The 12699-nt window shown below is 60.7% G+C and overlaps 1 protein-coding gene across 1 annotated transcript; it reads left to right on the top strand.

Moving 5' to 3' along the window:
• The first annotated feature begins 382 nt into the window (after positions 1 to 382).
• On the top strand, positions 383 to 12696 carry WDR18 (WD repeat domain 18). Its single transcript, XM_063357840.1, has 10 exons — positions 383 to 640; positions 2246 to 2356; positions 4068 to 4201; positions 5313 to 5454; positions 6069 to 6212; positions 6434 to 6498; positions 6617 to 6741; positions 10083 to 10249; positions 11422 to 11490; positions 11779 to 12696. The coding sequence occupies exons 1-10, from the start codon at positions 431 to 433 to the stop codon at positions 11908 to 11910; spliced, it is 1299 nt and encodes a 432-aa protein (XP_063213910.1). The 5' UTR covers positions 383 to 430; the 3' UTR covers positions 11911 to 12696.
• The last annotated feature ends 3 nt before the right edge of the window (positions 12697 to 12699 follow it).

The following is a 12699-nucleotide window of genomic DNA, read 5'->3' as shown; positions in this document are numbered from 1 at the left end:
TGCTTATAGGACTATAGGGTGCTTTGGGTTCCCTATGGGGTCCCTATGGAGTGCTTATAGGACTATGGGATGCCCCGGCTTCCCTATGGGGTCCCTATAGGACTATAGGGTGCCCCAGCATCACTATGGGGTGTCCAGGGGTTGCCCATAGACCTGTGGGGTGTCCATGGGGTGCCTATAGAACTATAGGGTGCCCCGGGGTGCCTACGGGGTGTCCACGGGGTGCCCACGGGGCGCACACGGCCCCAGCACCGCCTGCCGTCCCCCATCCCGGGCCGGGCCGGGGCGGGCCCTGCTGAGCTTCCTGCCGCGTGCGGCCGCCGCAGCAGCTCCCGCCCCGCGCAGGCGCGCGGCCCCGTCTGCGCCGCTCTTGGTTGGCCGGCGCTCTAGGCGGCCGCCGCGCTCTCTCTGGCCCTGGCGGACCGCGAAGATGGCGGCGCCCATGGAGGTGGCGCTGGTGTCGGACGCCGCCGGGCCGCTCTGCAACTGCTCCGTCTGGGAGCTGCACTCGGGCTCGGCCCTGCCCGGCTACCGCGGCGGTAACAGCGGCCCGCGCGGGCTGGCGCTGCTGGGCGGCGAGCACCTGCTGGGGGCCCAGCTCGGCAAGAGCTACATCAACGTCTGGGAGCTCCAGAGGAAGGTACCGGCGCGGCGGGCGGGCCCGGGAGGCCTCGGCTCGGGGGGCGGCCCCGGGCCCCGCGGAGGGACCCCCTCGTCCCTGTGGGGATGCGCCACGGCCCCCTCCCTGGAGAACCCCAGTTTCTGTGGTGGGGGCTGCTATCCACCTAGAGACCCCCCGTCTCTATGGCCGGACCCCCCCAGGCTCCCTTCATCCATACAGACCCCCCGTCTCTATGGCCGCCCCCCCGCCCCCCAGGCTCCCTTCATCCATACAGACCCCCCGTCCCTATGGCCGCCCCCCCCCCGGGGCCCCTCTCTCTATACAGCTCACCCATCTCCATGGCCAGACTCCTAGACCCCCTCTCTCCATAACGACCCCCGTCACCACGGGCAGATGCTCGACTCCCCGTCTTTCCGCAGAGACCCCCCCAGTGACGCCTCCGTGTCCCCCTTCTCTGGGGGGACCTGCCTGCGGCCCCCTCCCCACCTTGCCCCCGTACAGGGCCATGGATCCCATGAGGCCCGACTCCCTTCCCAGGGGTCCTGGCCGATCGCACAGGAACCCCCAGGAGGGGGTTTTCCATGGGAGGAATCCAGTGTTGGGCACATCTCCGGGCCAGTGACCCCCCAGCCGTGCCCAGGCCGGGACCCCCCCTGCATCTCCCCTTCCCAAGGCTGGGAAGGAGCCTCATGGCTCCCAGGGCTGCCCGGGAAGGCGACCGTCCCCATCAAGGCAGAGCCCGGGGGGATGCGGGTGCCCCACCACTGGGCCCTCCTGTCGCCTCGATCCTCTCTCTGCGCCTTTCAGCCACAAATGGGAGCTGAAATGCAGCCGGACAAACCTCACCCGTCCCTACACAGCCGTGTTTCTTCCTCCTCCTGCTACCTGTGTCCCGCTTGTGCTTCCACCAGGGCAGGGGAGCGGCAAATAGAGCCGCGATCGCCCCGTTCCCTGTTGTTCCCCTCAGCGTTGCTGCGGAGAGCGGCAGCAGCCCATGGGTTTCGGCACACGCAGCTCCTTTGCCACTGCAGCTCAGGTTCTGTTTTTCCCCAGTTCCCCCCAGGCTGCAAGGAGCTGCTCTTGCAGCTGCTTGTTCTCCCAGGCTGTGGGCTCGCATCATCTTTTTTTTTTTTTTTTTTTAATTATTTTTCATCAATGTTATTTTGTTGTAATCTTCTGAGCCTGTTGTCTGCTGAATCTCCGGGATTCCCCAGCTGTGGAGCGTAACTGTATCCGGCTCCCTTGCCTTTCGGTGCCCCTCCTGCTGCATGTGGCTGGAGCTCTGTGCTTGGAGGAGGGTGGAGGACAAATTACCTTTTCCCTGCAGGGCTAAACGCGAACCAACTGCAACAAAACTGGCAAAACGCAGAGGAATTCAACGTGATTTACACACATGGGCTGTGCTCCTCCATCATCTTCCTCTTCGGCATTGAACCTCCAAACCGCGGCAGTGCTGATGCAGTTGAGGACGTGGCTAAAACACGGGCAGCCGCGGCGTGTCAGATGCTGCCTGAGCTGCCTCTTCTCCCGTGGGCCAGTCTCAACTGAACCAGGGTCTTGTTTTTCTCTCCCGCCCGTACTCCAGCCCGTACTGAAGGGTCACTGTGTTCTTTCTGCCCCCAGGACCAGCTCCAGCAGAAGATCATATGCCCTGGGCCGGTGACCTGCCTGACGGCTTCTCCCAACGGGCTCTACATCTTGGCTGGGGTCGCTGAGAGCATCTACCTGTGGGAGGTAAGGGGGCTGGCGCAGGGAGTGGGGATGTAGAGATTCGCATCCTGTACGGTTACCGAGTGCCCCCGTCCCGTCAGGTGTCAGTAAATCCACGTTATCTGGGCTCCGCCATGGGGCAAAGGCTTTGCTGGGTCATGTACGTTACGGCTGTCCTGGTGCGGTCTGGGCTACTGTCGTGGTTTAACCCAGCCGGCAACTAAACCCCACGCAGCCGCTCGGTCACTCCCACCCGGTGGGATGGGGGAGAGAATCGGAAAAGTGAGAAAACTCGTGGATTGAGATAAAGACGGTTTAACAGGTAGAGCAAAAGCTGTGCACACCAGCAAAGCAAAACAATTCATTCCCTGCTCCCCATGGGCAGGCGGGTGTTCAGCCACCTCCAGGAAAGCCAGGCTCCATCACGTGTAGGGGTGACTTGGGAAGACAAACGCCACCACTCTGAATGTCTCCTCTTCCTCCTCCTTCCCAGCTTTATATACTGAGCATGTGGTGAAGTTGTGGTGGGAGGTGCTGGGTGAGGCTTAGGGCAGTTCTTCCCTTCTCTTCCCAAGCCGCTACGGATGCCTCGGGGGTCAAATGTTGCTCCCTGAAAGCAGAAACACAGCACCTAGTTTTCCTTCAGCGCTTCTTCCACGTTTAACCTAATATTTGTACGTGACTTGTGATCTGGGTGTCTGCGGAGAGTCCTGTGCTCTGGTCATCGCCCTTCTATTTTTAATTAGTAGTGTGTTTACGTGGGGATTATGCTACATTCTAAGCACTTCACCAAGCAAATAAAAGAACAAGCTTGTTCTGAGCCCCGGGATTAAACACCGAGATGCCTAACCCGGAAAGCTCTCGGTGCTGGGGGATGTTTCTGAGCCTTGTTATATGGGCGGCTCTGCCTTAATTCGTCAGGTTTTTCTTTCAAAAATATGCTTGTGGCAGTGTTGGAGAAAAAGCCCGCCCAGGGGGTGCTGGGCTGAGGCTGCAGCCAGCGGGAGTTACCCACTCGTGATGCTCTGAGCTGCTCCCTGCTCTGCTTCACCTGCACAACGTGGCCCTGTCTGCCTGCCCCCAGCGAGCCTTGCTGTGCAAACGCTTCCCAGCGTCTGCCTGGAGCGGGCGATGGCACTGTCCTGCTGGCAGAGGGAACAGGCACCTTGGAGAGGCTGCGTGGAAACCGCCAGAGAGCCAGAAATGGGCCCAAGAGCCCGAGTTTTGTGCCTTCTCTGTGAAGCCACTTGTTCTCCACTGAATTGCGGTCTGGTTTTATTTTTAGGTGCAATTGGGACAACGAGAGGGGGTCGATTCTGTTCTTTTGTAGGGGGCTCCCTCGCTGCCTCCTTAGTTCCCTCCCTGGCTGCAGTGTTGCCTTTTAACAAGAAAAGCTCTGCGTTTGGGGAACTCCTCGTCCACCCTAAAGCCTCCGTTGGCCTGAGACCATGCGGCCGTGCTGAAGTGCCCAGCAACCCCTGGGGTGGCACGCAGCCTCCTGCGGCTTTTGTAACCCCCACAGCCATCTCGTTAGGTGTTGTGAGAGGTTGTCAAAAGTATTATTAATAGCAAACAGGAAATCTTTACTGCACGCTTGTGTCTTGACCAGAGAAACGGCACTGGCATCGCTAGGTTCCAGAGTTAACCCACAACCATTGAGGGCAGGGTGCTGCGTTGTTCTGGGTCATCACCGTGCTCCTTTCTTAATACTCTCCTGCCCTTTCCCTTGCTCTAGGTCTCCAACGGGAACCTCCTGGCCATCCTGAACCGACACTACCAGGACCTCACATGCCTCTGCTTTACTGACGACAGCAGCCACTTTCTCTCGGGGGCGAAGGACTGTCTGGTCCTGGTGTGGAACCTTTACAGGTAACAGCGGCCCGTGGGGAGGTCTCGACCCACTCGTACCGGGGACAGGGAGCATCTGGGCGAGGAATATTAGAACGAGAGATCAGCCACCACTTCCCGGAGGCGGAATCAGCTCTGCCTAAGCCCATGTGTCTAAGCTGTTTGTAAAGCCTGCTGGTGATGATGAGTCTGTGCCCTCCTTAGGCAGCTCTTCCACTGTTATCCTCGCTGCCAGAGAGCTTTGTCTGAGTTCCCCAAGCTGTGGCATATGCCTCTGACTTCTTTTCCCTGCTTGACACAGAGTGGATTGTGCCCTTTCCCTGCTAATGGCAGCTGAGGTCTCCATCCACTCTGAGACGGGGAGCTCAGCAGGGGCCCTTGTCCTCGGTATCGCATGTGCTGTGGCTGCTGACGGCTCCTGTGTCCTGCTTGGTCCCTGCAGCCCGGAGAGCCGTCCCGGGGGAGGCAGAGCCTTGGTCAGCTCTCCTCACAGCCGCTCTGCTCCAGCACCCCCAGCGCTGCTCTCGCCGACCTGCCGTGCTGGGCTAGTTTGGGCTGGGGTAGAGATAATTTTCTTCACAGGAGCTGGTGTGGGGCTGCGCGAGGGATTTGTGCTGCAAACGGTGTTGGTAATAGAGGGATGTTTTAGTTACTCCTGAGCAGTGCTTACGCAGCGTCAAATTTACAAGCTTAGGCAGTTTCTGCTCCTTACCCCGTCCTGCCAGTGAGCAGGTTGGGGGAGCACAAGGAGTTGGGAGGGGACACAGCTGGGACAGCTGACCCCAACTGATCAAAGGGACATTCGATGCCATATGACATCATAAAGCTGGGGGAAGAAGGAGGAAGCGGGGGGATGTTCAGAGTGATGGTGTTTGTCTTCCCAAATAACACATGATGGAGCCTGGCTTTCCTGGAGATGTCTGGACACCTGCCTGCTGATGAGGAGCAGGGAATGAATTCCTTATTTTGCTTTCCTTTCGTGTGCAGCTTTTGCTCTACCTTTTAAGTTGCCTTTATCTCAATCTGCAAGTTTTCTCACTTTTACTCGTCTGATTCTTTCCCCCACCCCAGCAGGGCTGAGTGAGCTGTGTGGGGCTTGTTTGCCAACCCGTCTCTCTGTTCTCCCCTACAGCGTGCTGCAGGCAGAGCCCTCCCAGATCCCTGACCCTCGCCACGTCTGGTCCCGACACAGCCTCCCCATCACGGACTTGTGCTGTGGCTTTGGAGGGCCCTTGGCACGAGCCGCCACGGCCTCCCTTGACCAGACAGCCAAGGTAAGGCTCGGCTCCGTCCCACCCAACAAGAATCCCAAAGGTGCGCGGGCCCCAGAGGGTTAAAGCAGAGTTTCTGCTGGGCTGCAGCAGGGCTGTCCGTGAGGGTTGCAGTAGCTGAATTTCTTGGCTGTCTCTGTGATGACTCAGAGCTGCCAGACCCACTAATGGGCTTTGCCTCTCCAAACACCAGCAGTTTCTCTGCACCTGCCCTCGGGCTGGGCCTCTGCATGCTTTGCAGTCCCTCTTCTGCGGAATGTTGGGGTCAGCTCCTCTGATTTCCCTCACTGATGTCCTCTAGTCTCCAAGGGCAGGGAGCAGAGCAGGCTGGAACCCACTGCCCGCTCCTCCTGCCCTGCAGAGAGGGGTCTCTCCTGGGGGGAAAGACGGCACACCAAGGGGGTTGAGGCACGTTTTGGAGCTGCCTGGGAGACCTGTCTCATGGTCACGAAGAGGCTGATCCTGGGTTCTGCTGTGGTTATACCTTGGACTCGGTTTCCCCATCCGCAGGATGCTGCCAGCTTGCCCCTGGGCAGGTGCAGATAAGCAGCAGCGTGTTCTTCCAATCCCGTCATTAACATTTAAGCCCCTAATTCTCCTGTATCCTCTCTCTCCAGCTCTGGGAAATCTCATCTGGGGAGCTCCTGCTTTCCGTCCTCTTCGATGTGGGGATCATGGCTGTGACTCTTGACCTCTCCGAGTATCACATGTTCTGCGGCGGCATGGACGGATCCATCTTCCAGGTTGACCTCTGTGCCTGGGTGAGTGCCTGGGGCTGCAGATCTGTTCTGTCTGCTCCAGACGTGGCACCCTGAGCCACTGTCACCTCCCCGCCTACGTGACTGGTGTGACCTGCCAGAGCATGGGAGGGCCTGGGGTCCCCTGTATCTCCTCTGCCCCCTCCAGACACAGTGATGAACCTGCTTGCTTCTATCTGCCTGAATTTAAACTGCTCTCTCCCTTCCTTCCTGCATTTCTGCAGCCAGTCCAGAGAGACCGGACCTTCCAGACAGAGCGGGAGAACGGGAAGGTCTTCAAAGGGCACAGGTGAGGGACCAGACATACCTGCCAAACGCTTCATCGCCTCTGTCTACCCACCTCACCAGTTTCTGCCAGTCCTCGGGTCATCCTGAGTTTAAACTTCCTCTTCTCTTCCCCGTTCCAGGAACCAGGTGACGTGTCTGTCTGTCTCCACGGATGGCAGCCTCCTGCTTTCCGGGTCACACGACGAAACAGTCCGGCTGTGGGACATCCAGAGCAAGCAGTGCCTGAAGACGATGAATCACAAAGGTAGGCACGCTCTTATCTCCGGGATCCTTTCCTCCTCAGCTGCCAATGGCTGCTGCTGTCTCACTTAAGATGCTCTGATGCCGCCCTGGACACTCCAGGCATTTCTCTGCGACTTGCTTCACACCTCCAGGAAGGGCAGAGGCATTGGAGGGACGCCTTAGCTGTCTGGAGTGATTTTTTTTTGACCTTGCCCATGTCTGTTAACAACCTCCCTGTGCACTGTCAGCGAGTGAGTCATAGATTTCACCCTGTCGCTGAGGACATCCAGGATCTTCCCCCTTGTTTTCCAAACGGAGCGGTTGCCCCACATGCACCCCAAGGCCTGGGGAGGCTGTGGGAGCGGGAGGATGTGTCTGGAGGAGAGACTGTCTCTGTGACCCCAGCGACGAGCACCTGTGAGCTCATTAGGCCTGAAGTGAATTCGATATAAGCAGTTGTCTGGGATTTCAGTCTAATAGCTCCGATAAACCGTGCAAACAAACCTTTACAGGCTCAGATCAGCAATTAAGTGCCTCAGAGCGGTGGACGATTTAGCCCTCCTGTTGCATTTGAGCTGTTGCTAACAGTGGATTTCTTCTATTATCGGTCTCTTAACACCGCTCTCGCTGGTGGGGCTGCCTGAACCCTCCCAGAAGGTGACGGTGGTGACAGTCAGAGCCTGTTCCTCTGTGACGCTGGCTCTGGACATAGCTGGGCAAGCTGCTGCCCCAGGGCGGCCGCTGAAAGCCAGGCTGCCTGCAGACCCTTTCCTCCTTTCCTTTTGCTGCCAAGGACCGTTTTTAATGGGGACCTACTGCAGCGCCCATCCAGCCTTGCTCCACTAGCACGAGAGGGGTGACAGCAGACAAAATCTGAGCTGTGTGAGTCATCAGAGGAGGGGAGGGCAAGCTTTTGCTGCGAGCCAGGCATTAAAACCCTCCTTGAGGCTGCAGGGGAGTGCAGATGGACACAAGTGAGGGGCAGGACCAGGCTGACCATGCCACTGGGTGCTGGGGCCACGAGGTTTGGGTGCTTTCTGCAGCCTCCGTTGGCTCGCTTCTTCCTGCAGGCAGGGATTTGGCTTCCCCGGCAGCCCTGGCACCAGTACCCCCCTGCTGCTGCCGTGTGCTTCATCTGAGCCCGGGAGCAGGGTGGGAGCCGGATCAGGAGCTGCCATCCAGGGAGAGCCGCACCATAGGGAGCGTAGGGTGGAGGGTCCCGGCAGCCTGCCTGCGTCGGGGGCTCTGCAGCTCTTCTGTCCCTCTTGGGCAGCCCTGCCACCCTCTTAGTGGGGCAGCGGGTTCCCTGCAGCACTGGTTTCCAGTGGGTCACTGTCTCCCCTTGGCCTTTCTCGCCACCTCTCCAAGCAGTGACGTGAGCCTCCCAGCAAGGTCTGTTCCCTGCTGCTGCCCTGCTTGCCCCTCCAGCGCGTTGCCTGAGCCTTTCCCTTCCCAAGGCAGAGATGACACAGGCTTTTCTGCCACGGCTGACATGACAGCAACCTCCGGCCTGGCGTGCTCGGGAAAGCGAGGTCCCTCTGCTCGCAGGGCAGAAACCACTGCCCTCCCCACGTGATGGTGCTGCAAATAAATCGGAGGGGTTGGAGCATGGCTCAGGGCTCGAGAGGAGCGTAGCTGTGCAGGCAGGACAGGCGCAGGGGGCTTTTCCAGCAAGGTTTGCTTGTCCTTGGCAGCAGTGGGCAGGCAGGGGGGGCAGGGCATGGGCAGGCGGATGGACTTGGAGAAATTGGGCTGCTGCGGTCGGGTAATGAGCTGTGACTGTGCTGTGGCACCGCGCTGAGGGGAGCAGGGGACTTCTGGGACAGGGGCAACGCTCCCGGGTTCCCTGCCAGCACTGCCCCAGCATCCCTCCAGGCCTCGGTTCCTGTCCTGTCACACAAGCTCCGTCCTTTTCTCTGCAAACACCGTGTGGCACAGACCGTCCCCGAGGGCTCGTTCATGCAAGGCCACCCTGGGGATGCTCCAGTTGATCCGTCCTGCCGGCAGCTGCCCGTGTTGGAAGCCGGATTATTTATTCTCCCCCAGTTGAGTCCAGTCCCTCTGCCCACGCTGGCAGAGTGTCACCCACCGACTGGTGCCCCAACCGTCGTGACAAGGTGGGCTTGGATGGGGCTTGCGTCTGCACTGGGGCCTGAGAGCGCCTGGACGGTGACCAGGTTTGGGGATCTGTGGGGTGGTTTGTCACATTTTCTCTTCTCTGTCTTTCTTGTCCCTTCCTTTCCGATTGCTCCTGGAATTGCCAGTGAACCAGCAGCGGTAATCTCACTAATGGATACTTTCATAAGAAGCAGCGAATGTCTTGTCTTTAGGGAGGGAGCCAAAGTAAATGGTTTGTTACAGCAAAGCGTTGGCAAAGAGCGGCTTCAGGGCCAGCCGGGGACTGCTGGCAGGGCAGCTTCTGGACCGAGCATTCGGCAGAGCCTTTGGATGCCGCTGGGATCCAGGCTTGGATCCTGGGAGGGTCAGGCTTGGGCACAGGCTGTGGTATAGCTGGAGGGGGAGATGATGGCAAGGGAGCCTTCATCTGCTTCAGAGGTGCTTTTGTCCATCTCCTCTGCAGAGACCGAGCGCCTCGGGCAGCTCTGTGCCCCTCCAGACCCCCTCCCTCCCTCCCGCTGCACCCTTCCCCGCTGCCTTCGGTGGGGACGCTGGGCGGGCGCCGCCTCTGCTCAGGTGCATCTGGATCCTTTTAACCTTTCCCTCTGCGCTGTCGAGTTCGGCCGGGGGAAGATGGATGGTCAGGGATTTATTAGCAGTGCCTGAGCCGCTCTGCTCGTGCAGCAGCCCGCTGGCTGCCGGAGGTGTGCTGCGGGCAGAGCGGGGGGCTTCAGGGGGTTGGGGGGGGGGGGGTTGTGTCTGTGTCTGACGAGGAGAGGTTTGGGGCGTGGGGGGCAGCGGTGGGAGTTCGGCAGCGAGCACGAGTTGGGAAGGGGAGGCGGAGGGGGCTGCTGACAGAAAGCAGCAGCCTGTGTGGGTAAATGCAGTAATTAAAGCGCTCATTAGCTCTGCCAAACGAGAGTGTGTGATAGATCATTGCAGGAGACAGCTGCGAAAGCGGCAGCCGCTGATGGATGGCTGGCTCTGCGGAGGACGGCCGGGCTGCCCTGCTCCTCCCTGAGCTGCCTGCCGGGCCTGGGGTGCGGAGCTGCGGCCCCGCTCCCCACCGCCAAGGACGGGGAAGGGGGCTCTGCCGCCCCCCGGGGCTGGGAGGAAGGCAGGAGTCCTGGCAGGTCCCTGCGCTCGGGGTTCTCTCTCTTCTCAGGGCTCCCCGAGGTGCCGGGCAAGAGACAACCCCACTGGAAGGGGGTGTCTGACCCGTCCCCTCCTCTTGTCCTATCCCAGGTCCGGTGACAAACGCCTTCATAGTGCTGGCCCCAGCCAACATGTTCAACCCGGACGGGAAACCCAGCGTGCCTCTCCCCAAATTCAGCAAACACCTCCACGGCACCGAGAGCAATGACGAGCAGGGGAGCGAGGGAGTGACGCTGCGCCTCGGGCTCCACCAGCAGGTACCGGGGACAAGCGGGCTGCTGGGGAGGGGGAGACGGAGGTCAGCTAGGGGGGGTCCGTGCCGGAGGGTGCAAAACTTCTCCTCCAGCCAGAGCAGCGGCGGTGCCCGCTCCACTGCTGATGGGCAGCAGCTCCACGCACGGCCTGTTCTGATCTTCCCCCAAGTGCTGTTTTTTAAAGCAGTGGAATTGCCCAATTAACTGAGTTGTGGTGGGAGCCTTGCAGGCAGGGAGCAGGCAGGATCTTCCCGTGCTTTTGGTTGTGTCTGGGCTGCTCTTGGCCCGGGGAGAGGAGCCACCAGGACTCTGCCCTGCCCCAATTCCTGCCTTTCAAGACCCCCCACGCAGCATCTTTCCCGCTTTCTGCCAGAGGCTGTTCCGCCTCCACGAAAGCCCTTCTCCAGCCCGTTCCTCCTCCCTCCTGCTCCCCTCGCCATCCTGCCTGGTGCAGTCATTTGTCCTCCCAGCCTTGTGCTGCGGCTTGGGCTGGCTCTGCTGTCCCTTGGCCCCAGCGTGGCCATCCCCAGGCAGGGGGGGTATCCTGCACCATCAGTGGTCACCGGCTCGCTGCGTGCTGTGCCGGTCCATCCCCTGGCCTCTCTGCTGGCGGTCCCAGAGCTTCTCTCCTCTGTCGGCAACTGTCCCTGGGCAAGTGACAGTCCTGCCACGGCTGATGGATGAGCTCCGTGTAGGGGAGGTGGCAGCCGGTCCAGGAGAGGCTGTTTGCTGCTGCTTGGCAGAGGGGACGGCTCGGGTGCTGCTTCAGGAATGTCAGTCCCGCAGCCGATCAGGCTCCTCCGCTCCAGCATGATGCTGGGAGAGCAGCCGGAGGTGGTGAGCCCAGCGCATCCTCCAACCCAGGCAACGGGCTGTGTCCGTGCTGGGAGAGGAGCCCGGCAGACCCCTGCCCAAGGCAGTCTCCAGGGGGCTGTTCCGGGACCCCTGTCCCTGCCCAGCCCTGCGCACCGGCCTTCCATTTCGGAAAGGGGCTGCAGCTCCAGCCAGGCTCCGGAGGGAGAACACGCTGGAGTCCGCTCGGTCACTGCTTTGGCCCGCAGGGCTGGGGCAGGGGGACAGGGGCGTTTCTTCGCCTACTGCCATGAGGAACCCTGCCCGGGGGTGCTGGGAGAGGAGCCGGGTCTTGTGTCAATGTCTCCTGTCTGTCCCTGCAGGACTCTGAGGAGAGCTACCTGGAGAAGGCTGAGAAGATGTACGCGCAGATGTACTCGACACGGGAAAAGGTGAGAGCCGCTCTGAATCGCGTCCTTCTGGTGCAGACCCCTTGGGGGGGGGTCCTCTCTTCAGTTGAACCGGTTCTTGGGGCTCTGTGCAAGTTGGGGATGGGGAGAAATGAGCCCCAGAATTTGCTGATGGTGTAGGCAGGAGGGGCTGATGTTTGAGTAGGAGATGGAAGAGGGAGAGGACAAAAGGGTTTGGGATTTGCTGCTGTCGAGGGGAGCACCAGCCTCCAGTCGCCAGCGGTGAGACCCGGGCGCCTGACGCTTTTCCGTTGTGTTTTTCTGTCGCAGAACCTGATGGGAGACCAGGAGCATCTGACGATCCAGGTGAGCGAGCTGGAAGAGGAGGTGAGCACCCTCCGGAAAATCAACAAGAACCTCTTCGACTTCTCCGCTCGCATCATCACCAAACCAGCCAAATGAAGAGGCACCCCCCGCCCTCGCACCCCTCGGCCTCTCCCTGCCCAGCTCCTGGGGAAGAACCAGCCCTCGGGCACCTGCGCACGCAGCGGTGCAGCACGCCTGGCCCGCGGCCTCGCCCGACGCCGCAGCGTTTGCCTGCTCGGTCTGACGCCCGCTCGGTGACACGGGACTGAGACAAGCGCGGGGGGCCGCAGGGCTGCTGCGTGCGGGACAACACAGGGACCGTTTTCACCCCGATTCGCTGCTCGGTGCCGGCGGGGCCAGATCGGAGCGACCGGCTGTGGGAGGAGCGGTGCCGACTCCCAGGGAGGGGCTCAGGACACAGCTCCTGCTCTTTCCCCGTCTCTCCCCCGGGCCCTTTTTTTTTTGTTTCTTTTTGTTACTTGACCCTGCAGTGCAGACAGAAAAGTGTTTTTTCTCTTAATACTGGCTTGAGATTGGATTTCGGAGACCCCCTTTCCGCCCATCCTGCCCTGGGAAACGCTGCTCGCTATTGCCGGGATCCCTCATAGCCAGGATCCCGCTCTGGCCTTGTTCCGCTGTCGTGACAGCGGGGGCCGAGCAGCTCCTGCTCCTGGGGCCAGGGGAGGGGGGCCAGGGGCAGCCAAGGTGCTGCCTGGGGACAGGCGAGGGGTCCCTGGGGTGCCAAGCCTGAAGAGGGGACCCCCGCACCGCCCCATCCGCCCTCCTGGTCCGGCGGGCGGGAGGGCAGGGGGCTGTGGGGGTGTCCCTGGGCTCAGAGTGCGGGTGGTGGTTTCGGGGCGCAGGGCTGACTCCTTCGGGGCGGGG

The sequence above is a fragment of the Chroicocephalus ridibundus genome, chromosome 22 (assembly GCF_963924245.1).
Source record: "Chroicocephalus ridibundus chromosome 22, bChrRid1.1, whole genome shotgun sequence".
Classification (NCBI taxonomy): domain Eukaryota; kingdom Metazoa; phylum Chordata; class Aves; order Charadriiformes; family Laridae; genus Chroicocephalus; species Chroicocephalus ridibundus.
This window is presented reverse-complemented; position numbering and strand designations above follow the sequence as displayed.

Excerpts from the sequence above, each read along its gene's own strand:
- WDR18 (XM_063357840.1), top strand. The coding sequence starts at position 431 with ATGGCGGCGCCCATGGAGGTGGCGCTGGTGTCGGACGCCGCCGGGCCG. Across the intron at positions 4,202-5,312 it reads CTGGTGTGGAACCTTTACAG|CGTGCTGCAGGCAGAGCCCT; the intron begins GTAACAGCGGCC and ends TCTCCCCTACAG. Across the intron at positions 5,455-6,068 it reads CCCTTGACCAGACAGCCAAG|CTCTGGGAAATCTCATCTGG; the intron begins GTAAGGCTCGGC and ends CTCTCTCTCCAG.